Raw genomic sequence first — 25,228 nt, 5'->3', positions numbered from 1 at the left:
TTTTTTTAAACACTTAAAGTTAACTTAGGATTTAGTTTATATACTTATTTTTGCATTCACTCCTCTTTATACTCTTATTAATAATTTGTACTCAAGCGATGAATTTTGGGTATTTAGATAGGTCGATGGCTGGCTTTCATATTACAATTCTATTGGTTTGTGACATGTATAATTGACGGACCACCTTAATCTCAAATGAAGGAATAAAAATGATTGCATGGCTTTTATGTTGGTGATAGCCAATGCGTGAATTAACTAACAGCTCGGTGTTGGATGTTAGAGTTTTCACGGACCGGCTTCAATCTTCATAAACTTGTTAAACAGCCAGACTGTCGTTTGAACGAGCTTGAATCAAGAAAAAAAATTTAATTATCCAAATTGATAAGTCTTATTCTATAATTTTTATTTGATTTTTTAGATTAATCCAGACCGACCCATATCACACACCTGGTTTTGATGGGTGAGTCTCCCATCGGAGATTTTATGCATACATAAGGACTCGAACCTGAGACTTTGTTTAAGTGATATCAAGATGCTTACTACTTGAACTAACCCTATTAGTATATTATGATACTAATATTTGACTTTAAGCAACTTTTCTATAAACTATTGTATACATAACTATTATTTCATATTTTTTTAATATGTGACGTGTGTGTATGCCATGCATAGTTGAGTGACTCGACTTAAACTTGAAAATCAAATTATTAGTTATTAAAATTTTTGAGTTATTCGACTTTCATTTTACAATTTAACTTGAATTTGAAAATTTTCAAGACGTGTTGAGTTTATGAAATTACAAATCGAATTAAATTGAATCAATTTTTTAACATCTAATCGAATAACAAAATTAATTTTCCAAATTGAATAGGGTCTTGTTTAAATTTTTTTACTAAGAGGAAATCTAAAACCAACTCGCTCGCGGACCATTTTAGCACGATGATACTTTGATTTTGAGATAAATTAGTGTTTAATTCCTAAAATTTCCATTTTTTTATTTAATTCCTATACTTTATTTTCATTTATATCAATCTCGAAATCTCCTAACATTTTTCAACTTACTCTTTAAATGAATTCTTATCTTTTGACTCTCTAAAATTGTACCTAATAATGTGCATTTGATCCGAATTTAATAGATTTTGATTCGACATGATCTTATAGAGTTAATTTTTTTTGTTTTAAAAATTTGTAAATCAAATCAAATTTTAAAAAAGATAAGATTAAGATGAGTTCACGTGTGGATTCAAATTTAAATAATAAATATTCAACTCAATCTAATCGGATAATAATAATAAATTTCACCTTTTATATATTTAACTAGAATAAATAATGGACTAAAGGTAAAAATTTAATTATCAAAACTCGAGTCTATATAAGTTTAAGATAAAAGTATGGGCTCATCTAAGCCTAAGAAGGGTATAATCGCTAATAAACAAAAAAGTTGGGGGCTAGGCTAACAATAAATTGGAACAACAAAATCCCCGCGAGAGCGCAGAAGCCCCGTTTTTCTTCCATCTACTTATCCAAAGCGAAGATTTTCCCGCCATTTCTCTCATCCGCAAAAAGAAAACCCTAAATTAGATTGACAGAATCAACTGATAGAATCAGAAAGAAAGACGGAGGCACCCATGGAAGAGAAGATCAAAGCAGAGTTCTTGAAGAGTGGGTTTACTCTTGACGAAGAAGAGATACTTAAAAAAATGTGAGTTTTCTTTTTTAAATTTTCAAATTTATCGTTCTATTTTTTCTTAATAATTAATGGTAAACAAAGACCTGAATTATTTATTTACTTGGTTAGGCCGTACTTTTTGTCGAGATTACAGTCTCCAGCCTTCCGATGTCGTTATAAGCTGGGCGGTTTATTATCTCAATAGGTAATTCTACTGATTTAGCTAATCCTCTTTTGTTTTGTTAGTATTTGTATTCGGAGAAATTTGTTATATGATTTCGTTTTCTTTGTTTTTGCTTAAATCTTGAATATTTATTATGTTTACGGAAGTGTTAATACTCTAAAAAACTACTTTTGGTGCAGACATCTTGATGAACTTATTGAAAGGGATGTTGAAATGGATGGGTTTTTAGGACACCTGCAGAACAAAACAAGCAAGGGCGGTGTTTGATAAAAAGGATGCTGATTAGCATATGTACTCTTTTAAAGACGTTGACATGTGAGCATTTTTTTCATGCTATATTGTTAGGTTATCATTTGATTCTTTTGCATTTGTATATAGTTTTTTTTTTGTGTTTTGGGGGGGGGGGTGTTTGATTGAATGGGCCTAAGAGGATACGAAACTTTTGTGCACTTGTTGAATCCCAGTATAAATCATATGGAAGAGTTGTTAAAATAATCCAAACCTATCGTGTTCCGCCCCGACCCTAGAGAAGTGGTTTTCTGAAAATCGGATTCTAGTTAGGCCAGGTCATGTGGCTTTTCCATTAAGATTTTGGGTTCAGGTTGGAATTGTTTTATACAAAATCCACCTACCAGGGATATTTACTAATATGCCTCTCTTAATTTTAGAACTTTTTTTTATATTTTTATTATGGTTTGTTAAGTTTGCTGAACTTTATCGTAGGTTATATATTTAATGATTTGTATTTGATTTAGTTGGTAGTTTTTTAGAATAGAGGTTAAGTTACGGGGCAGCTCAGGGTTGGAAAGTTTGTTCATTTCAGGTTTGGTGCAGGTGGGGGATCGGTGGAAAGAAATGAATCTCTAGACTCTAATTGTTGTTGAATCCCTCAGTAGAACCCATATGGCATTTGTGGATGTTCTCATTTTCTTGGTAATTGTGGTGAATTTCCATTTGAAGCATTGCCAGTCTTCGTTCTGTGTTTTGGAATACATTGCATGGTTTCTGATTAAGTTAGTTTTTAAATCATGGGATGTGATTTGGCCAGGGTTTTAGGTGCTGAGGATGAAGATACAAACAATGTGATTCTTGGAACTCCAACAGAGAAATCTCAGAAACTTCAGTTGGACATATATGACTCGGCACATAAAACGAATGGGAACATTTTTTCTTCTGAGAGAAAATAAAAACTAGTGACACCATTTGATACACGATGTAACAAATTTGTGGTCAAATTCAACACTGATAATCTTCCTGCTATAGAGACTGCTGACAGCAGTGAAGATCATGCGAATCTTGAGGATGGCATTATGAAAAGGATTCAACCTCAGCAAGGTTGTTCATTGGTTGTCCATGGATCAGGGCCAGCACGAGGTTCCAGGTTCTTGTATGACAGGATTGAAGACAGGGTATCTTACAGTTATTATAGCATCAATCATTTGTTTCTTTTATCAGCAATGTATGTTACTATGATGGCTTATCATTGGTTCAGTTCAATGCAATTGAAAAAAGGATAAAAAAGTATGCAGTTGCATTTGTTGCATCTAGTCCCCACGAAGTTCCAATGGATCCATCACTTGCTTCAGAGATAGTTTGCTGTTTCACCAGTCCTAATCTCTTGGAGACTTTAATTGTCCATGCATCTAAAAGAATTTATTGCTTCAGAGGAGCATGTTTTCCGTTGGGATGATCTGCTGTGATGTCGAGGGTCATCTAAATGATAAATCCATCTTGTTGCAAAGCAGGTAAAATATCGTGGGCTTTCTATTTATTGTATTCGCGTACTTCAGCCAATTAAGAGGGAACCAAATAAGCTTTCTTTATGTGTTAACTGGTCTAACTGTTGTAAAAAATAACAGAGGATTTTATCATTGACAAGTCAGCTTCATAAGAAATGAACAATCAGACACATTAACATGTGTGCCATTGTAATTAAATACTGAATAGAGCTATCTTAACATAGTGTGAAACCAATTTGCTTGATGTAATACTTCTATTCAGCCTAAATCTGGACTTCCGGCATGCCTTAGTTTATTATTTAAGAGCCTCACCTAGTAAATGAAGGTCTGGACTATGCTCGACACTATTCACATTAGGAAAATAGTATTCAGATTTGCTGTTCTAACTTTGCTTTTTGGGTGTCTCATATCGTTTTTACAGTGTTGTGCATTCTGGAGGACGTGTTCGACTAGAGTTAAATAAACTGAGCCACTTTTTTTTTCCAGGCCAGGTAACAAATGTTATAAAAGATTATTGATCTTGTTTGGTTTGTTGAAAAAAATCCCATATCAGCTTGGGGATATTTCTTTTATGTAGGTTGTAGGTGTCAAGGGTCACAACCCTAGTGGCCATTGTTTGATTGCATCTAAGCTAGTATATTATATTCCTTTATCCGTTGCTGCTGATATGGATCTGCCTCCTGCAAAGAAGCAAGCTTTAGATGAGGAGATTCAGGCGAAAGATCTTTCCTCCGCACCAACAGAGATATAAATGGTGTGTAGGATAATCTTCTATATCAGATAACTGTCTTGGAGTTGTAATTTCTGGACTCTTGCAGCCATGGCATGAAAATTCTTATGTTGTTCTGACTTTTCATTTTTCTTAAAGTACTGTATCTGACACCTATAGCTGACACATTTTTAGATCTGAGTATGGGATATGATCCTTAGAAAAACTTAGTCATAAATTGAAGATACTCTGCCAGATGCATACCTGTACATGATACTCGTACCCCGAGTCTGAGTAACCTAGGATGGTTTCACTTCTCTTAACTTTCTGATTTTCGTGTTTTTAACTGATTCTTTAAATGCGATGAATGTTTAAACAGATTATCGCTGCTGGTCCATTCACTACTACAGACAACTTATCATTTGAGCCTCTTTCAGAACTGCTTGCCTATACAAAAAGAACTTTCCACAGTTGCTTATACTGGTGTGAACCCACTGCACTTTTCCCCCAGTTCTTTTTGTAGAATTTAACTGTTATTACTGACCAGGGGGCTTCTTGATAATTTTCAGTTAGGACCTTTTATCGATTCTGAACATCCACAAATCAAGAAAGGAACTGTTGTTGACTTGAGTTTTGATGATATATTCCAATCTCAGGTTCATAGAATGGTATATATATAAAGCGAAAGTCGCTACTGATGTTTTATGCTGCTCTTACCTTTCCTTTTTGTTGAAGTATCTTTATTTGGCGTGTATTCGGATATGGGTACAGAAATATGACACTCAAATCCGAGTAGCATTAAATTATGCTTCCTTATGACACCCGAATCTGAGTAATGTAACTTATGCGTCTTTAATCATCTGTTTTTCTTACTGGTATTTTCAGGTTCAAGATTATTTGGAATACATGGGACCCACTGCTCGGTTGGTATGATTCCATCTATACGAGATGCTAATCATGTTTTTGTTTCCCCTCAGGTGTTTTTTTTCTTCTTCTTTTGTCAGAAAATGAATTGTAGTTCTCTTGCTTATAGCTAATGTTACTTTATCTACCTTTCAGTCGATCTTTTGCTTTATAGCTAATGTTACTTGGAGCTGGAGGCCAGTGTTGGATACAAGTATGCATCCAAAACTGATATACTTAATTTTTTCTTTTGAACCTTTAATTACGGAGGATCACCATGTCTGTATATGTTTAGGACATTAGTGCTCGACACGGATACTTCAAGAAAGTTGAAGAGTCAAATTAAGATATCTTAATGGAGCATAACTCTTGAGCATGTATGAGCTATAACTTTTAAACTAGTTGCCAAGTTAAAATTGTTTAACCTGGAGTGATAGAGCATTTAAAAGTATATTCCTTGGTTTTTGATTTTTCATTTTCTTCGAGTATTTAAGACCAATACTCGTGTTCAATGCATAACTATACATGATATGATAATATAATCTTCCAAGTACTCTCCAAAGACACGAAACACTTGCAAAAACTTGTTTGTGTTAGACACTAACACCAGTGTTCTAGTCATATTCAAACATTGTATGAGGATATAATTCCCCAGTGCCTTGTAAGTGTATCTGAGAATTTTGGGAAAGACATTAAACATACATTCCTCGAAGACACTCGGTATCTGACATGCCTAACCCCAGACCCCAGAAACATGAAATTCCATTTTCAGGTCACGATTGGTTGCTGCACGATAGATATTCTCAAACATCTTAGTGGGGAGGAGATGTCAAGACATCCACTGGACGGAAAACCTAATGATCGCTTGAGTAGACTTACCAGCCATATTCTTAGCCAACGTAGGTATCTTTCAGCAGTTATCATCTTTGTTGAAACTCATTTCAGTTTATAGTTTCTTAGTTGGTTCAGTAATATGATATGTTGATTGATTGATGTTAGGAGACAGCTTTTATCCGCTCTATCCACCAGCTGAACGTGTCCCAATGGATTTTTCCCTTGCTCCTGAAGCTCTTCATATTTCTCCTGTTCCAGATCTTCTTATCTTACCTTCAGACATCAAGTATTTTGTCAAGGTTAGTGACGATCCCAAATCATCCGATGTTGTTGCTCCTACCCTTTATTTCTCTTGAAATATCTGCATCCGATATGGATGTCTGACATATTGGTTATAGAGATGCGGATATGATCTTTAACGATTGTCTATATAGAAAAACTTCGAAAGATGGTTTAACATACCCATATTGAATACAACCGGAATCCTAGTAACTTAAAGATTGCTCAGTTCCAAATTCAGTTAAGAGAAAAAAAAACATAGCTCCAGTATCTATATATTTTGCTTTAACTCTTTATTAGTATCACCCTTAAGTACTCATGTTCGTGTTTGACACATATTCGAATACTGGGCATATGCTCACACATCTTTATGGTTACAGGTGTTATCCGTAAGGGGAACAAACAAAGGAGAATAACAAATGAGAAGATATGTTTGTATTAGCCCGGGAAGACTGGCTAAGGGCGAAGGTGGGGGCATGTTCGTAAAGCTCAAATATCAAGGGAGTCCTGATAAGATGAATGCTTCAGTTATTAACGTACGAGTCTCTTGAATTGTCTTAAAAATGAAGACGACATGCCTCCGAGGAAGATGATTTGAGAAATGGCGAAAGCAAATGCTTCAAGGAAAAGATGCAAATATGATATGGTGATTCGGGTACGTCTTTTTGTTAATTAAGACCAAAAGAATGCAGAACTAGATAGAAAAAAATAGATAAATTAGATGTATATTTTATCCGTTATCGTTATTAATTTTTTTGTTAATTTATGTTTCATGCATGATGCAATCATCGACAGTAACTAATATGAATTGCATTCTGACATGTATTTTTTAGCTCAAATGAGGATAGATTGTTTTAGATATTTTTTGTTTTGAGGTAAAAAAGTTGATGAGAGGGGATTGGTAAAAAGTATGAATAAATTCTTTTGAAAAATCAAATCTGGTTTTGATTTTGGAAAATTAACATTAGTTTGGGTTCTTACATGGTTTTGATTTTTTTCAATATATATATATATATATTAAATATCTAAAGTTTCTTTGTCATAGATGTTTAATATTTAATTTCATTATTATTTTAAAGTCGGACTATTAACATCTGGTAAAAAAATTCATCCAATGAATGTACATGACTTGATTTTTATATATTTTTTAAGAAAAACTTCAACATCTTTGATTTTATAAACACCTAAAATTTCTAAATTCATAAAAAAAATCCCTAAATCCATGACCCTTAGATTTTGAATTCTAAATTTATAAATTACACCTACCATCATCGATCCCCTTCAAGAAACTGCAGTGGTGATCGATTATTGTTTATAGGGGGTGGTACGTTGAGAGAGACAGATGGAGGCTCGGGTGATACTGGAAATACATTGGCATTGACAGAGAACAATGTGACAGGGTTTTATAAGGCACCGGGAAGCATGGGATACCGACGAGGAGTTTGAGTGCTGCTATGAACGCACACATCTGATGGTGTTGTGGTTCGCAAGGAAAACAACAGTAGGAATTTTACGAGTTTGGCATCCGATCAAGAGGGGGATTTTGGGGGGGCATGGAATGGTGGTGAGGGTGATCGGTCGGGAATTCGATGACACCATTGACTTTTGAGTAAGGTGAGGAAACGATGGCTATGGGGACTAGAGTTCAGGGTTTCTTGAGAAAAATATTGATTTTAGGGGTTTTGTGAGAAATTAAGATTTTTTTTTAAAATAAGAAATTTAGATTTTTTAAAATAAAAATCTATAAACCAAACCTTATGCCAAAACGATGATTGGGTGACGAACGTTGGCGCTTTTAACTTTGAAGGAATGAAACATTATGCATCTACCTACCAAAAAAGACTTTTAACCACCTAAAAAAATTCAGTTAAGAGATTAAGGAATCAATACGAAATCAGCGGATAAAGTTTTAGTCATTCATAGATAAATGAAAAGAAATAAACAGAAATATGTGGGCAAATCGACACAAGTTACCGGATTGAAATGTTAAAAACTTAATGGATGAAGCGGACAGACTGCTCGAAAACCCAATGCAATCCTACAAAGTTGTTGCATATCTTTTCGTTTGGTTTTAAATGTTTCATATTGTGTTCAAATCAAAGCAAAAAGTCAAACACTAAACAGGCTTATATTAACTTCGAGTCCCGATAGGGTAACAGAACTAACCAACGAAAGCTTGTCGAGTGAAGGTACCGCAATTTTACATGACCATTCCTCCATCAATGGTGAACACCTGCAGAACAACATCCCTAGGCTATCAGCTATAACTATAAGTCGAGAAAAGGGAGATATAAACAATAACACTAATGGGATCCGAGGCACTGTCAGAACAAGGCCAAGCAATGTCTTTGTACTAGTGTTTCAATCCCCATTGTGAAAAGCTCATTAACTAAAAAATTCAAGGAAATGCAACCAAATCCCAACCAAGTTATTTGGATTTGGATACAAATGTCAGACAAAGACGTGTATGTCAATATCTCCAAACCATTCCCAGGAACGTGTTGAATACGGTTTCAAACACGGGTACTTTAAAAAAATGAAGATTCAAAGCAACAAAAAATTCCAAGGGGAAGAAAAGAATGCAAGTAGAAAAATGTTCAATAAACTTGGCCTATCTTATAGCTCACAATCAAGTGAGAGACAAAGAAATCATTAAAGCCAGACCGTACAAACATCAAAATTTAGCAATGCAGCATATACATACATATATTTATGCAACACCAAACAAAGAAACAACCAATAAAGATTCATTATACTAGGTTGGTTATATCGCTACATGCATGGCCAAGCCCCAAGGTTAAACTAGTTTAAGTGCTGATGCAATCCACCTTAGCATTCAGCCTAGTTAATCTTCAGGCATCGTTTATAGCCAGCCAACAGGATCATGGAAACATGGGAGGTGTGGCATAGCACAAGCTCGTCAAGACCACGTAAAATTTTATATAAGGAAAGATGATAGTTGACGAAATAGATTTCTTACCTGTCCTGTGATATAATTAGAAGCAGGGTTTAAAGCCAAAAATTCCACCAGTCCGGAAACTTCTTCGGGTTGGCCATACCTTCCTGTATCTATAACAAATATAGTTAACCACTGCTGCGCATATGTTAATAAGCATTACTACTCAAAACATCCAATTTGAATCAGTGGAAACTATAATACAAGTTTCATATTAATAGAGGCAATGAAGAATGTTGTATGACTAGAGTCAAAATAAACAAATATGCATCATATTTGGTACATTGTAAGATTAGAAGCAATAAGAACTATCAGGTTTCAACCAAAAGCTAGCAAATATTTGGTGACTTTGTAAGGGCTAAAGCTAACAATTTAAAAAACACAAACAAGAAAAGTTCACAAAGATGGAAGTAACTAGATTAGATTTGAAGTAACCATCCTAAGCTACTTGAACTTGAGTGTGAGTCCCAAACACAGATGCATTAAATCTTTTTAAATATTTTTATGTATTTAGAGTCCATAGAGGATCATATCCCCATGTTTGTGTTCAGATACAAGTGGGGACCCGAGTACTACAAGAAAAGTTTTCTTACCTAAGGGAATTGTTTGCAAGATTTTTTTTTCAATGTCATCTCCAAGTTTAGCTGTCATATCAGATGCAATAAATCCTGGGGCAACAGCATTGACCTGGAACAATTTTTTTCATGTTACGTTATCAGAGAAAGCATATCCCAACAGCATTAGCAGCATAAATCTTACTCCCTCAGCCTCGTATCGGGGCAGTGCTCTAATTGTTCAGTTTTCATCTTTAAGTTGCATATTCTGATCCTTTTTCCTCTTAAGATAAAGGTAGAATTCGACAAGAGAAGAATTGGAGTTTATTACACCTTGAAAAGTGTGGAACAGAACTCCAAAGCACATAACCCTGGATCTTTCTTATCAAGTACTGAAAGTGGAGTAACTGTGGAAAACTTACATTAATGTTTCTGCTGGCATATTCCCTTGCAACAGTCTTTGTCAAACCAATAACTCCTGCTTTAGCAGCACTATAGTTGGCTTGCCCGATGTTGCCAACCAGACCAACAACTGATGCTATGTTAATTATCTTTCCCTGAAATTAGAACATATATTCAGACACGACACATATTCTAAAACAACAATCTTGAATCTAGCTTAAAAAATATTTCTTGTATTTCCTGGCACTACAAAAGAGCAAGTATACATAAGAAAGATGCATCCTAAAGCTATGACATGTTAGAATACTTCGGCTCAAGTTATGGGCTGTAGATATCAGTTGACTTGGATGCACGGAGCTCCATAGCAAACAAATTGGTAAAGCAACCATACTACCAGTGACCTTCAAATGAGAAGTATCCAATTACCTTTTTCTTCTTCATCATGATTTTTGCTGCTGCCTGAAAAGAGAAAAAGTAACTAAGTTCTAATAAACAACTCAAGCATCCACCGGAGATGCTTATTTAGATGTTCAGCATTCAAACCTGTGTACAAAGAAACACTCCTGTAAGATTCAGATCAATAACCTCCTGCCATTGTGATTTCTTCATTCTCATCAACAAAGTATCCCGAGTAATTCCTGAAACAATGATCACCAACTTAAGGAGCTAGGTCGAAATCAACAATTGAGTAACTGATGCAAAAAGAAAGGGTTTTCAATAACCTGCATTGTTTATCAATATATCAACAGTTCCCCATGTATCAACAGCCTGCACATATAAAGTCATGGAAAATGCATCTACTATTAAATTACAAAACATGGAAAGGGAGCTCACTCACAGTTTTCATCATTGCCTCTACATCAGCTTCTTTTGAAACATCTCCACCAAAAGAAATAGCCTGACCACCATATGACTCAATCTACCAAAAAGTCCAACAAACTATTAATATTAATCATTTCAACCATGCAGTATGGTCTAATAACTGTCTAAAGATCATAACAAATAACCAAAAAATAGAAAAACATAAAGGCACTTTACTGAAAGATTTTAAAGCAAGACTTAAGTAAAGACTATAGGTGACAAAAGGAACAAAAGCATCCAACAATTACTATATCTGGAAAAAGGGTCATATTTGCAATTATTGTTCCCTTTAGATGATGCAGCCAGATGCAAAAACGAGCATATAACAAATCCTAGAATTAGATTTCATACACCCTACAAACTCTCATCTGCAAATAAAACTAAAAAGACCCTATTCAAGGCAAGCAAACATAACACCAGATTACTCATATGAATTCTTATGCATTAGTTGACAAAATCCCTCGAGCTGAAAAAAAAAAGTAAAATTCCCACTCAAGTTTTGATATACATTTCTTCCAGGGCATATTGTTTACCTCTTTCGAAACTTCCTCAGCCTCTTTCGATGATCTGGCATAATTCACAAGGACCTGTAATAACACAAAGGCATCAACAATTATCATATTCAAAACAAATAATAGTGCATACAACGTAGAAAATATTTCTTTAGCTGTTTAACAGTTGTTCTTAACCTACTTGATAACCAGTTTCATATTCTAGAGATAGAACTACATGCAAACCTAATGCAAATAATTTTTTATTATAACTAATACTATTTATAAATTTTAAACATCATTCGATGAAGTTATCTTCCAATTTGTAGTTTTGGTCAAGACTTCAGCTGCCACAAGTTCCATTCTCGTAAGCTTTACATCAAATTAAGGTAAAAATGAAAGTAGGATCCTGAAAAGGAAAACTCGCTAACCTTGCAACCTGCTTTACCTAGAGTCAATGCAACTGCTTTACCGATGCCTCTAGAAGCTCCAGTAACTATGGCTACGGGAGCTTCCACTTTTTGGGCCGCTTCAGAGCTAGCTTGTTCAAAAGTGGCAACCTGAGCTTTTACACCTGGAAAAGAAAAAAAATAGCAAAAACCAAATTAACTAGATATATATCTCTCGTAAGTCATCAATGATGACTCAGCTTACTGACAGATGTAGCTTATTATCAGTTAGACTAGTTAAACAACAACATTCCACAAGCTCCAAATATTTGACAGCAACAGCATCTTTGAACTAAATTTACTAGAAATATCTCTCTCGAAAATCATCAATAATCTCTCAGATTATTAACATATATATCTTATTAACAGTACAAAAAAACTCCACAAGCTCCAACTATAAATTTGGCAATAATTCATCATCCTTAATTAATTAGCAAACATGCCGAGCTTTCTGCGAAATGAGCATAAAAATGCTACATAAACCTGAAAAACAAAGTGATCAAAAGCGATAGAGAACAAATACCGTATGAAGCAAACGACCGTCTCGATTTGCACTGGAGTCCGACGCTCGGTCGAGCCTGAACCGATCCGAAACGCCGGAAATCGGGCACCATTGCCTAATCTGAACAAACTTACGGTCACTGGAATCAGCAAACCTCGCGGCGGATTTCAGAGAAACAACATTGGATCCGGAAACAGCAGCCATCGGGATCGGAGCTCGGTGGAATCCGCAAACAGCGAGGAGAGAATAAGAACGAGAAGAGAGTAGCTAGAAAATGAAGCCTTTAAACAAAGCTGAAAGAGCGGAGAAAAAGAAAGGTTTTAATATGGGTTTTGAAATGTTGTTTGCCTTTGCTTTGGGAAATCCGGAGTGTGTTGAATTAAGAGAGTGGGCGAAGCTAACGAGGTGTGTGTGGACTGTTGTTAATTTTGTCATTGTTACATGAATGGGGTCTCGGTTCTGCTGTTAATTACAGTGCAAACTTATACCGGTGATAAAGAGCAAACTATTAATGCTTTTAATTATATTTTATTTTGAAACGATGACGTATAGGGTGTCATGATCAAGTTGGTTATCAAGTCAGACTAACAGACCGAAGGTCTCGACTTCGAGTCCGGGCGACGCCATTGTTTTATTTTTTTTGGGGTTTTTCCTTTAGAGAGAAAAGGAGGAAAAAATTACGTTCGCCGTTGCCGGGGATCGAACCCGGGTCACCCGCGTGACAGGCGGGATTACTTACCACTATACTACAACGACTTTATTGATAGTTAGTCTATTTTTATTTATAAATATATTTAATATGATGATGATTACGATTTTAAGGAGAGCAACGTACTATTCCTTCTGATATAAAAAATAGATTTTAATAATTTGTTTATTTGCGTTATGCTTGTATGTTTTATTTTCTTTTATAAAATTTTTGTTTCTTATGCATTAAAATTATTTTTAATTATAGAAATTAATTCAAGATTATGATTGTTTTTAAGTTCTTATATCCATTCATAATTAAATATATGTAAACTTCAAATTTTAAATTTACTTTTAAAAATAAAAAAAATATTTTGAACATTCTAATAATAATAATTTATTTATAAATATATTGATAATTTTTTTAGTAAAACGTGAATTTCATTCCATGCAAACAATAGAATACATGCACGAATTCAAAAGCTTAAAACAAACTCCCTAGACAAACAAACGAAATCACAGATCATTGTCTGCAGCAAGAGAAGAGACAAGGAAAAGAGGTGGAGTCCCGAACCAACGAACATGAGATGTAGCATACAAGCCGTCGTGTGCTAACGCATCCGCAACTGTGTTACCCGAACGAACTACATGTTGAAATGAGCAATGGTGAAATGACTGTGCAAGCTCCTTAACTGGTCGAAAAGGGGACCATCATAAGCGAAGTCGACAGACAGCGAAGTAGGCCGAAAGATGATGGATTAAGAATCACCTTCCAGAATAACTTGCCGATAGCCTTGATTCGAGGCCAACTGCAGCCCAACCAGACAAGCCAGAGTCTCAACATGAAAAGCATACTGAACAGGATGTGAACAAGCTGCGAGAAACTGACCTCGGGAATTCCGAATAACACAACCAATACCACCACGACCTAGTTCATGAACATAGGAGCCATCAAAATTCACCTTGACCATCTCAGATTGTGGTGGAGCCCAGACACGAGGAAAAGGATTTGTAACCAAATCTGGTGCCAACATGACCGAAGAAAGGTTTGAGTGTTACTTGAGAACAAAATCATGAATTTCCACATCAGAGTTAATAACCCTCTCATCAAGGTGGCAGTTTCGAGCTCCTCACAACGCCCACAACAACAACATGATCTGTTGGAAATCTGTTGCTGAAAATTGGATAGCAAAGTCAACACCCAATCCTGAAAATTAGATGGAAAACCCCACCCGAAGAGCTCCCAAACCCTTGCAAACATGGACATTGACAGAGAGCATGCAAAATAGATTCTGGAGCCCTACCACAGCGAAATCAACCTGGATTCATAATGACAAGCTTCTGGTAAAGGTTTCGAAAAGCTCCCCACATAAAGATTCGTATCTTCTCTGGTAGCTTCTGTGACCAAAGCATGTGATAAAAAGCAGTCACGCGAGTCAGTAGAGTCACGATGGTGATCGAGGTTAATCAATAAATTGTAGGCACTTCGGACCATAAACCTGCCACGACTTTCAAGCCGCCAAACCAACTTGTCTGGTCGGGTCACCATAGGGAAGGAATCGACATGATAGCATGGGCAATTTGTGAAGGAAAGCGATCGGAAATTACATCAATTTGCCATACCCTCTGGTCATGGTCAATCAGATCGGAAACCCAAACCAGCCCCCTCGGATCAATGCAGGCCAAATACAACTCATCTGGGGACTAATTGGGGACCCAATGTTGAAAATGCATGCATCGAAAGTGCCAAACAAGTTGGCATGAATAGTCAAACATTATTAATGCACCGAAAGTTTGTTTGATTTTTAGTTGAATTTAGACAATGGTAAAATCTCAATTTTAGTCATTGTAATTTAGGTATTTACAAATTAGCCCTTAAGCTTTAACTATAAATATCCTAACTCATTTAGCTTAAAACCATCCCAGAGCATTCTAGCTTTCTTCCAATACTAGAGAGAATTTAGAGAGTTTCTTGAGAGTTGTTTTCTCCTTTTTTATCGAGAGAGGATTATCATTGTTTTCTCCTTGGTAGATTGAGAGAAGTTGTAATTCTTATTTTCTCATAGTGAGATTCTTCTACGTTGCCCGTGGTTTTTACCTTATATTATTTAGGGGTTTTCCACGTAAATTTTTTGTCTCTTTTATCTTCATTTTTATTTTCTCAAATTATTAGTTGCGATTTTGCTCTATCCGATAGTCGTCTTCCGCAACAATTGGTATCCGAGCCAGATTAGAGTGTGTAATATCTTCTTATTATCTTTGTGGTTGCCACCAAAAGGTGGATCCTCCAACATAAGAAAGTAAGAAGGTATTACTCATTCTTTGAAGGTTCCAGAGAACTATTCACGATAGTGAAATAGTGGGAGTTATCCGTAAAAGAAGCTTTGACAACGAAATTTGATATTGAAAAATTCAATGGGAGAAATTTCTCATTGTGGAAATTGAAGATGAAGGCCATCCTGAGGAAAGACGGTTGTCTAGTAGCTATCAGTGAAAGGTCGTTAGATTTCACAGATGAAAATAAATGGATCGAAATGGACGGAAATGCTATGACAAACTTTCATCTAGCATTAGCAGATGAAGTATTGTCAAGCATCGAGGAGAAGAAAACAACTAAAGAGATATGGGATCATCTCACCAAATTGTATGAGGCCACATCGCTGCACAATAAAATTTTCCTTAAGAGAAAATTATACACTCTCCATTTACCAGAATCTACTTCAGTGACGGAGCACTTAAATACACTGAACACTTTATTTTCTCAGCTTACATCCTTAAGCTGTAAAATATGAGAACAAGAACGTGCTGAACTTCTACTTCAAAGTTTAACGGATTCGTATGATCAACTCATCATCAACTTGACAAATAGTAATGTCACCAATCTAGTCTTCGATGACGTTGCAGATGCTGTTCTACAAGAAGAAAATCAGCGCAAGAACAAGGAAGAAAGACAAGTGAATCTGCAACAGGCAAAAGCTTTGACAACGACGAGAGGGAGATCAACAGAACGTGGCCAAAGCAGCAGTCACAAACATGGTAGATCAAAGTCGAGGAGCAAGAAGAATTTAAAGTGCTATTACTGTGGAAAAAAGGGTCACTTGAAGAAGGATTGTTGGAGTCTAAATAAAAACTCCAATCCACAAGGTAATACTGCAAACACTTCAGATGATGGAGATGCTCTATGTTGTGAAGCATCAACCACCGTGGAAGGCAGAAAAAATTTGTAGATATATGGCTCATTGATTCAGGAGCAACATATCACATGACCTCAAGAAGAGAATGGTTCCATCGTTATGAACCTGTCTTAGGAGGATCTGTGTATAGTTGCAATGATCATGCCTTAGAGATCGTTGGCGTGGGAACCATCAAATTGAAGATGTATGATGGAACAATCAAAGTTGTTCGAGATGTGCGGCATGTGAAAGGCCTGAAGAAAAATTTATTATCCTACGGATTGTTGGATAATAATGCAAGCAAGATTGAAACACGGAAAGGAATCATGAAGGTGTTCCGTGGAGCGCTTGTGGTGCTGAAAGGAGAAAAGATAGCATCAAACTTGTACATGTGAATGGAGAGATTTGCTAGAAGCAGAAGCCTCTGTTGCCTCATGTAGTTCAGATTCTGCAATGTTATGACATTAGAAACTTGGACACATGTTAGAACAAGGAATGAAAGTCCTTATGGAGCAAAAACTACTTCCAGGCTTAACAAAGGTATCACTTACTTTGTGTGAGCACTGCATAACAAGTAAGCAGCACCGATTGAAATTCAACACGTCAAATTCTAGAGGAAAAAATGTTCTAGAATTGGTTCATTCTGACGTATGGCAAGCACCAGTTACATCCCTAGGCGGAGCAAAATATTTTGTCTCATTTATTGATGACTACTCCAGGAGATGTTGGGTTTACCCTATTAAGAAGAAGTCAGACGTGTTTTCAGCTTTCAAAAACTTCAAAGTGCGGGTGAAACTTGATTCTTGAAATAAGATCAAGTGTTTCAGAACAGATAATGGAGGAGAATACACAAGCGAAGGATTTGATGACTTTTGCAGGAAAAAAGGCATCAAAAGACAGTTCACAATGGCGAACACTCATCAACAAAATGGAGTGACAGAGCGGATGAACAGAACCTTGTTAGAAAGAACAAGAGCAATGTTGAGGGATGCATGCCTAGAAAAATCATTCTGGGTAGAAACAGTCAATACCGCTTGTTATTTGGTGAATCGAGCTCCATCAACTGCAATAGAGCTGAAGACACCAATGGAGACGTGGACTGGTAAACCAGCTGATTATTCAAACCTCCATATATTTGTAAGTATTGTATACGTGATGTACAACTCCCAAGAAATTTCAAAGTTGGATCCAAAATCCAGGAAATGCAAATTCTTGGGGTATGCTGATGGTGTAAAGGGTTATCGCTTATGGGATCCCACTGCCCGCAAAGTGATCATTAGCAGGGATGTTATCTTTGTAGAGGATAAACTACAAAGAAAAGAAGACGATGATAGCGCTGAAAAGTTAGAGACTACACACATACATGTGGAAAAGGATGTTGAACAAGAAGATTCTTCTGAAGCAGAACCATCACATGATGAATAAGAACCAGAGAGTTCTGAAGCTCCAACAACTCGTCAATCAGATCATGTGAGAAGACGTCCCAATTGGTACTCAGATTATGTTATAGAAGAAAATATTGCATACTGCCTTTTAACAGAGGAATGTGAGCCATCAACATACCAGGAGGCAATAAACAACTTAGATGCTTCACTATGGATGATGGCGATGCAAAAAGAAATCGAAGCCCTTCATAAAAATAATACATGGGACCTTGTGCCACTACCACAAGGAAGGAAGCCAGTTGGTAACAAAATGGGTCTTCAAAATCAAGCGAAATGGTGACGATCAAGTTGAGAGGTATCGTGCAAGAGTGGTGGTCAAAGGATATGCTAAAAAAGAAGGTATTGATTTTAATGAAATATTTTCTCTGTGGTTCGACTAACAACAGTTCGAGTAGTTTTGACAATGTGTGCTACATTGGACTTACATCTAGAGCAGCTAGATGTTAAAACAGCTTTTCTTCATGGAAATCTTGAAGAAGAAATTTATATGCTCCAGCCTGAAGGTTTTGAAGAAAAAGAAAAGAAAAACTTGGTTTGCAGGTTGAACAAATCTCTGTACGGTCTAAAGCAGGCGACGAGGTGTTGGTATAAGAGATTTGATTCCTTCATTATGTGCCTTAGATACAGCAGACTTAATGCTGACCCTTGTGCTTATTTCAAGAGGTTTGGTGATAACGATTTTGTTATATTGTTGTTGTATGTGGATGACATGTTGGTTGCAGGACCCAACAAAGATCATATTGAAGAATTGAAGGCACAACTGGCTAGGGAATTTGAAATAAAGGACTTGGGATCAACAAACAAGATTCTAGGGATGCAAATTCACCGAGACAGAAGTAATATGAAGATTTGGCTTTCACAAAAGAATTACTTGAAGAAGATCTTGTCACGATTCAACATGCAAGATTGTAAGCCAATTTCTACCCCTCTTCCTATTAACTTCAAATTATCTTCCAGTATGAGTCCTAGCAGTGAAGAAGAGAGGATGGATATCTCTCGAGTGTCGTATGCATCGGCAGTGGGAAGTTTAATGTTCGCTATGATATGCACAAGACCATACATTGTACAAGCAGTGGGAGTGGTTAATCGGTACATTGCGAATCCAGGCAAAGAGGATTGGAATATAGTAAAGAGGATCCTGAGATACATCAAAGGGACCTCAAATGTTGCATTATGTTACAGAGGATCAAACTTACTTATCAATGGGTATGTTGATTCTGACTATGCAGGGGATTTGGATAAAAGCAAATCTACTACAGGATATGTGTTTAAAGTTACTGGTGGAGCTGTAAGTTGGGTTTCAAAATTGCAGTCAGTTGTGGCTACATCCACAACAGAAGCAGAATATATAGCAGCTACACAAGCCAGTAAAGAAGCAATTTGGTTGAATATGCTATTGGAGGAGCTTGGGCATAATCAAGAGTATGCATCTCTATTTTGTGACAGTCAAAGCGCCTTGCATCTAGCAAGGAATCCAACATTTCATTTAAGGACAAAGCACATACGAGTTCATTACCATTCATTCGTGAAAAGGTGGAAGAAGGACGATAGATATGCAGAAGATCATGCCAAAGATAACATATCAGATTTCATACGAAGGCGATCAATGCCAATAAATTTACTTGGTGTCGATCCTCCTGTGGCCTGACAGAAACGTAAGCAACATGAAGGTACAAGGTAAAAAGAATGGTGTGAAGATATGATTGTTCCAATCAAATCTTAAGTTGGAGATTGTTGAAAATACATGCCACCGAAAGTGCCAAGCAAGTTGGCATGAATAGTCAAACAATATTAATGCACCTAAAGTTTGTTTGGTTTTTAGTTGATTTGGACAATGATAAAATCTCAAGTAATTTAGGGTATTTACAAATTAGTCCTTAAGCTTCAACTATAAATACCCTAGCTCATTTAGCTTAAAACCATCAAAGCATTATAGCTTTCTTCTAATACTAGAGAGAATTTAGAGAGTTTATTGAAAGTTGTTTTCTCCTTTTTTATCAAGAGAAAATTATCATTGTTTTCTCTTTGGTAGATCGAAAGAAGTTATAGTTCCTATTTTCTCATAGTGAAATTCTTCTACGTTGCCCGTGGTTTTTACCCTATATTATTTAGGGGTTTTCCACGTAAATTTTGTGTCTCTTTTATCTTCATTTTTTATTTTCTTAAATTATTAGTTACGATTTTACTATATCCGATAACCGTCTTCCGCAACACTCAATGCTCAGAAAACATACGGATAGTAGTCCCATCTCCCACTTGCGACCTTAAGCCCTGCTGAAGATCGTCCTTCACTGAACAGATGCCGCGCCAAGTAAATGATGGATGTGCACCCAACTCCGTTGTCAAGAAATTCCCCGCTGGAAAGTACTTCGCCTTTAGAACACGGCATACAAGGGAGCTCGGTTCTTGTAGAAATCTCCAACCCTGTTTGCACAAAAAAGCTCTATTGATAAAATCTTTTAAATACATAAAGAAAATAAAAGAAACTACATAAATAAACCACTTTTAAATATATAATTTAAAATTTAACTTTTTAACTGTCGTCTATTTATTTCTTTTTCTCAACCAAAACCAATTACATAAATAAATTAATCGAACAAGTCTTTAATACATAAATAAATACTTCTATAGTACTTCTCAGGTATTCTCTTTTTACGGTGTTTTATATATTTTTATTATTAAATTATTTCAGTACTTCAAATTTTTGTTTCTTATATAATAATTTAGATAAACTATTTTATATATAATCTAACGATTAACAAATTTTATTTTAATCATTTAGTGGTAAAAAATCACAATTCAATCTTTACCAGTATTATTTTTCCATCATTAAAATATTTTTGGAACACCTTATTCTAATATTCAAATTTGACTTTATATCTACAATGTGAAATAATTTGGGACTAATTTCAATTAAATAAAAAACTTCAAACATATAAATTAGAAAAATAAAAACTTACCCCCAAAATTTGAAAATTGGGGACTTAAGTCCTTGAATTTTCTAAGGTTTCAACCCTGGCCCCAAATTTTAGAAATTTACATATGACCCTACACTTGAGCGTTAATCCGTAGCCAATGACTCGACAATGTTATGAACCAAGAATAACAATCAGTAGCCTATAAATCTGAAAACTCTCTTGGAATTGAAGGTGTATAATCCGTGGAAAAACTGATTCTTCGACTGGAGATTTTATTAGGTAGAATTGAAGACTACGGTTCGTCCAAGTACGAAAGTAACCAATGAAAGTTCAATGCAAAAGATTGAGTTGATGAGTCCCCGATCAACTGTCCATCCAAATACGGTAATGCCCCCTGGGTTGGCTTGCAAATACATCACTGCATAACACAAAACATTAAACACCATAAGCAATGATTAACTAACTAAACTGAATAATTCAGTTGTGCGACTGAGCTAAAAATCATCAGACTCTCCGGTCCAATATAGTATATCAACAAAGTGAAATCTTGAACTAGAATAGAGCCAGTTTAATAGGTAGAATATATCCGGTTTGACCTCTGACCTAATCTTTTTAATCTTGACCATAAGTTTGTGATGTAAAGACTCAAGGAAATTCTCACTCTATCTTTATGTAAGATTGTACGGGTTGATTTGGGTTTTTCGAGTAAAAAGGTCATAAAGGGTTACATATGCATGAATTTGAAACTCGCTTTGCTGGATGTTATCGGTTAAAGACAAATGCATGAACCTACTGGAAAGACAAAAACTTAAAAAAGAAAAGGGAGGATAAGATATCCAAAAGAACAAAAGACTTCATGGTTGAAATAACAGGTTTGACAGTGCCCGGTGTTCAATCTGACTGATCTAGTTCTCATTGCAAAACTATGACACCTGCTTGCAAACTAAATATCTCCATCCCTCTTCAAGTAACTATATCAAAATGCTATAAACTATAGCTGCAAAGCTAGTACAAACCACTTACTAGGTCAAAAACGATATTCAAATTTGGATGTGAATGTAATCGACCTCGTATGTTCAATTTGTTTCAATTTTCCCCTATCATTAAACAGATATGATATCCGTTTATGGATTGGATACAGGAGTCAGATTTGGATACTCAAAGAAAAAAGAAGAGTAGGAGCAACATAGATTAAACAATACAGTAAGAATATGCATTATTGTTAGATGGAAATCAGAAAAATAAAACTTCATAAAGATGATATAAATTAACCATCTTCTACAGATTAATATTGGCTGTTGTTTTGGAGTAAGAACTTTGCAACTGAACATATCTTAGAGATTTTATGAGCAACCTAAATAGCTACATGATATTGTATACCAAAACAATATTTTGGTGATGCCTAGGAGATTCATATTATAGTTATACTTTCATATCTCCACAAAATGCTCAGTTAAAAACATTACACGAATGACACAAATATGTTCAGTTTTTCCAAGATTTACATATGTTTGGAAGGTCGTAAGATTTTCATATCCCACACCTGTGGCTAGATATGCATCAGACACTGTTGCGTACATAGGTACTTCAAGAAAAAAAAGAGTTGAAGCTACATAGAGTGCACCCACTAAGTGTTTCTTTCTCATTTAATTACAGTGCTAGTGCAAGGTTCACATTGTTGTTTCATTATAAGCATGGTGGCCCTAAATCTTCATATGAGAAATAGATAAAACATAAAAGGCATGAAACAAGATAAATTGCATACCCAAGGCTTGTCTTCTGTGATACGAAGACATATAAGAAGCCATCCATGTAGTTGTAGGCATGGCAAAGTAATCCACGGAATCCAGATCACTTTCAGAGAAGGTCATATGTAGCAAGTTTGACTGATTTAGAGGTTCCATGCTTCCTGCACTGTTTGAACCTCTCAGGGATGCATCAGTTGAAGTACATGTCGCCATTGCATGCCATCTACTTGCAAATGATGCAATTCCTTGAGCTCTATGAGAAATTCTTGTGGCTGCATGCAAGCAAAGGATGATCCCAACAACCTGAACACTTGAGGAGATCTAGAAAAAAGGCAAGCAAGAGAACAGACAACAACAATTAAAACTCGAAAGCATTAAATGGTTAAATTCCGAAGAAACTAACCAGGAAATGAAGAAAAATTCCGGAAAGTTAGCATTCATTCAAATTAGCAACTTCTGGCTTTATTCAGGAGGATTAGTTAAGTTTACGGACTGGATGATTAAACTATAGAGAAATAAGTATCATGACTTACTGCAAAATCGCCACCATTTATGAAGTTTATTGTTCCACCATATACCATTGTCTTGGAAAGGGTCACAAATTGGCTAACTGTGACAACCAAGAACTGTAAAAGAAGAAAAATCCGGAACCTATGGCTTATCTTGGAGAGATGATACCGTAGTCGAATGTGCTCTTCTATAAATATCATAACATCAGATACCCTTTCCAAGAGCTTTGCATAATCATCAAAGTGAATAACTTGCAAGTTGCAGAGTAAATGAAACAAGATGCTGGTAGATAGACTGATCGTACTAACAAAAGTCCAGGACAAAATCAAAGCAACCAAAATAGAAACAGATATCCACCATGAATCGCGGTGCACATATAAACTTCGAATGACCTCACGTGTCAGTTTCAAACTAAAGCATGGAATCAACCACCATACCATCAGGCGCATAGAAGCCTATACAAATGTAACTTAATCCAAATCAAGAAAAAGTGATAAAAAAAGGAAAATATTCAAGTGCATCTTAATTTCATTGTTATTACCAACACAGCTGGTGCCAAAACTATTAGAAGATTCATACCATGCTGATAAGATTCTTCATTCTGATTGAAATACCCGTGTTCAACATATTTCTGGACATATATATAAATAGGACTTTCCAAGAATCTTTCACAATCACACTCGAATCCAAATAACATAGAATCCATATTTCTAGTTTCATTAAATGATCTAATTACTCGTTCACAAAAAAAAAACAACCTTTTCCTAGTGCCATTAAAGAGATATAATTATTTAAATACTTGGTAAGTTCCAAACCTATAAAACAAGCAAAAGCCAAAGTCGGAGAATCATTTCCCAGCGAGGATTACCCATAATTCATAAGCTTTCTATTTTTGTAGCCTTGATTGATCCAATGACATGAACGCGTAATTCAACATTGGATTACAATAAAAAATCAAGACATTGAATGCTTTAGTCATGATCAAGCACGGAGTAACTACTAACCAATCATTTTTAGCACACAAACGATAGAAAATTTACCGAAATCTGCTTAACATAGAGGTCGGAAAAGCGAGCCATTTGACCACCGTATCGATCAACGAACAGAAACCTCCGCAGGCCATACTTCCTGAGGTTAAACGAAATGCAAAACAAAGAAACAGCTGCCAGGCAAGCCTGAGAAGCCATGACATCCACCTCGAAATCCTTAATCTGGTACATCTCACAGCTGCCGCACTCGGAAAGTTCCAGCGCCAAAACCGGGACCAAAACCCCTACCACCGTGAACACCGCCCAAGACAAGGAGAAACTCAGCAAAGAAGATTGATTGAAACCAAGGAAAGTCAAAAACCACTCCAAATTTTCCAACGCATCATCAAGACTGTTACTTTTTCGGATCTCCTGTTGCCTCTGGTGTTGAAAGGCGTCGTTTTGTGTATTTGAACTGAGCAAAGGGATTTGCGCGGGAGGTGGTTGCTCTTCATCCGATCGTACCTGAGAATCACCCATTGGACAAAAACGAAAACTTTGTTTTTGAAAAATTTCAAAGTTTTAAAACTCCAACCTGTTAGGTTTCTAGGAATCGAAGATCATAAATCAGGAATTCGTTTCGTGGAGAAAAGTGGAGGATGATGAAGATTGTAGAGTGTTTCGTAGGTTATCCCCATGGATGGTTGATTTTTTTTAAAAACTTTTTAATTTATGGTGCGGAGATTATTATATTGTGACGTCGTTTTCATTTGAAATTTTTTAACGGTAATCTGGTGATCATGTGATCCTTAGGCGTTGACTTAGTAAATGGCTGTGATCACACAAGGCCAACTTGGGTGTGATTATGGTTGATATCTTTACGACGACGCTTTGCTAAAAAGTATGACGGGACTTGACTAGTAGCTTAGAATTTATAAGTGTAGACTAAAACTCGAATAGATTAGAAAAATTGAATTTTTATTTGAATTAATTTCGACTTGCAATTTCATAAATTTAAATCGAAAATTTTAAGTTTAAATCGAATGTAAAATATAATTCAAGTAACTCGAAATTTTTAGTAATTAATGATTTATTTTCAAGTTTGAGTCGAGTCTTGAATTTGTATGATTTATGTATATCGCGTATAAAAAAATATAAAAAATATATTTGTATTGTATAAGATCATAGAAAGTCACTTAAATTGAAATCAAATAATATTATAATTTTATAAATATTTATAATTAAAT

The 25,228-nt window shown here is 35.7% G+C and overlaps 3 protein-coding genes, 1 non-coding gene and 1 pseudogene across 4 annotated transcripts; 1 reads left to right on the top strand and 4 right to left on the bottom strand.

The window, feature by feature from the left end:
* The first annotated feature begins 1,628 nt into the window (after positions 1-1,628).
* Positions 1,629-7,153, top strand: LOC120157872 (annotated as a pseudogene).
* Positions 7,154-8,291: 1,138 nt separating this feature from the next.
* LOC120157853 (3-oxoacyl-[acyl-carrier-protein] reductase 4-like) lies at positions 8,292-12,736 on the bottom strand. Its single transcript, XM_039168854.1, is given in 12 exon segments — positions 8,292-8,550; positions 9,298-9,380; positions 9,867-9,960; positions 10,250-10,384; positions 10,656-10,688; positions 10,773-10,867; positions 10,952-10,997; positions 11,068-11,148; positions 11,624-11,677; positions 12,013-12,155; positions 12,554-12,625; positions 12,628-12,736. Coding segments are annotated over 12 exon segments (978 nt in total). The 3' UTR covers positions 8,292-8,517.
* A 480-nt stretch (positions 12,737-13,216) lies between these two features.
* Positions 13,217-13,288, bottom strand: TRNAD-GUC. Its single transcript has one exon. It is a non-coding gene; the product is annotated as a tRNA-Asp (tRNA).
* Positions 13,289-13,735: 447 nt separating this feature from the next.
* On the bottom strand, positions 13,736-14,253 carry LOC120157871. Its single transcript, XM_039168869.1, has 2 exons — positions 13,989-14,253; positions 13,736-13,911 (listed from the first exon to the last, which is right to left on the bottom strand). Exons 1-2 carry the CDS (start codon positions 14,251-14,253, stop codon positions 13,736-13,738), a joined length of 441 nt encoding a protein of 146 aa, XP_039024800.1.
* A 6,604-nt stretch (positions 14,254-20,857) lies between these two features.
* LOC120157876 lies at positions 20,858-24,669 on the bottom strand. The gene is made up of 4 exons (XM_039168870.1): positions 24,054-24,669; positions 23,037-23,468; positions 22,521-22,824; positions 20,858-21,173 (listed from the first exon to the last, which is right to left on the bottom strand). The coding sequence occupies exons 1-4, from the start codon at positions 24,519-24,521 to the stop codon at positions 21,031-21,033; spliced, it is 1,347 nt and encodes a 448-aa protein (XP_039024801.1). The 5' UTR covers positions 24,522-24,669; the 3' UTR covers positions 20,858-21,030.
* Between the last annotated feature and the right edge of the window lie 559 nt (positions 24,670-25,228).

Source organism: Hibiscus syriacus, unplaced genomic scaffold, assembly GCF_006381635.1.
Source record: "Hibiscus syriacus cultivar Baekdansim isolate YM2019G1 unplaced genomic scaffold, ASM638163v2 tig00111277_pilon, whole genome shotgun sequence".
NCBI classification, from domain to species: domain Eukaryota; kingdom Viridiplantae; phylum Streptophyta; class Magnoliopsida; order Malvales; family Malvaceae; genus Hibiscus; species Hibiscus syriacus.
The sequence above is the reverse complement of the archived record's forward strand: the minus strand, read 5'-3'. Positions and strand labels throughout refer to the sequence as shown.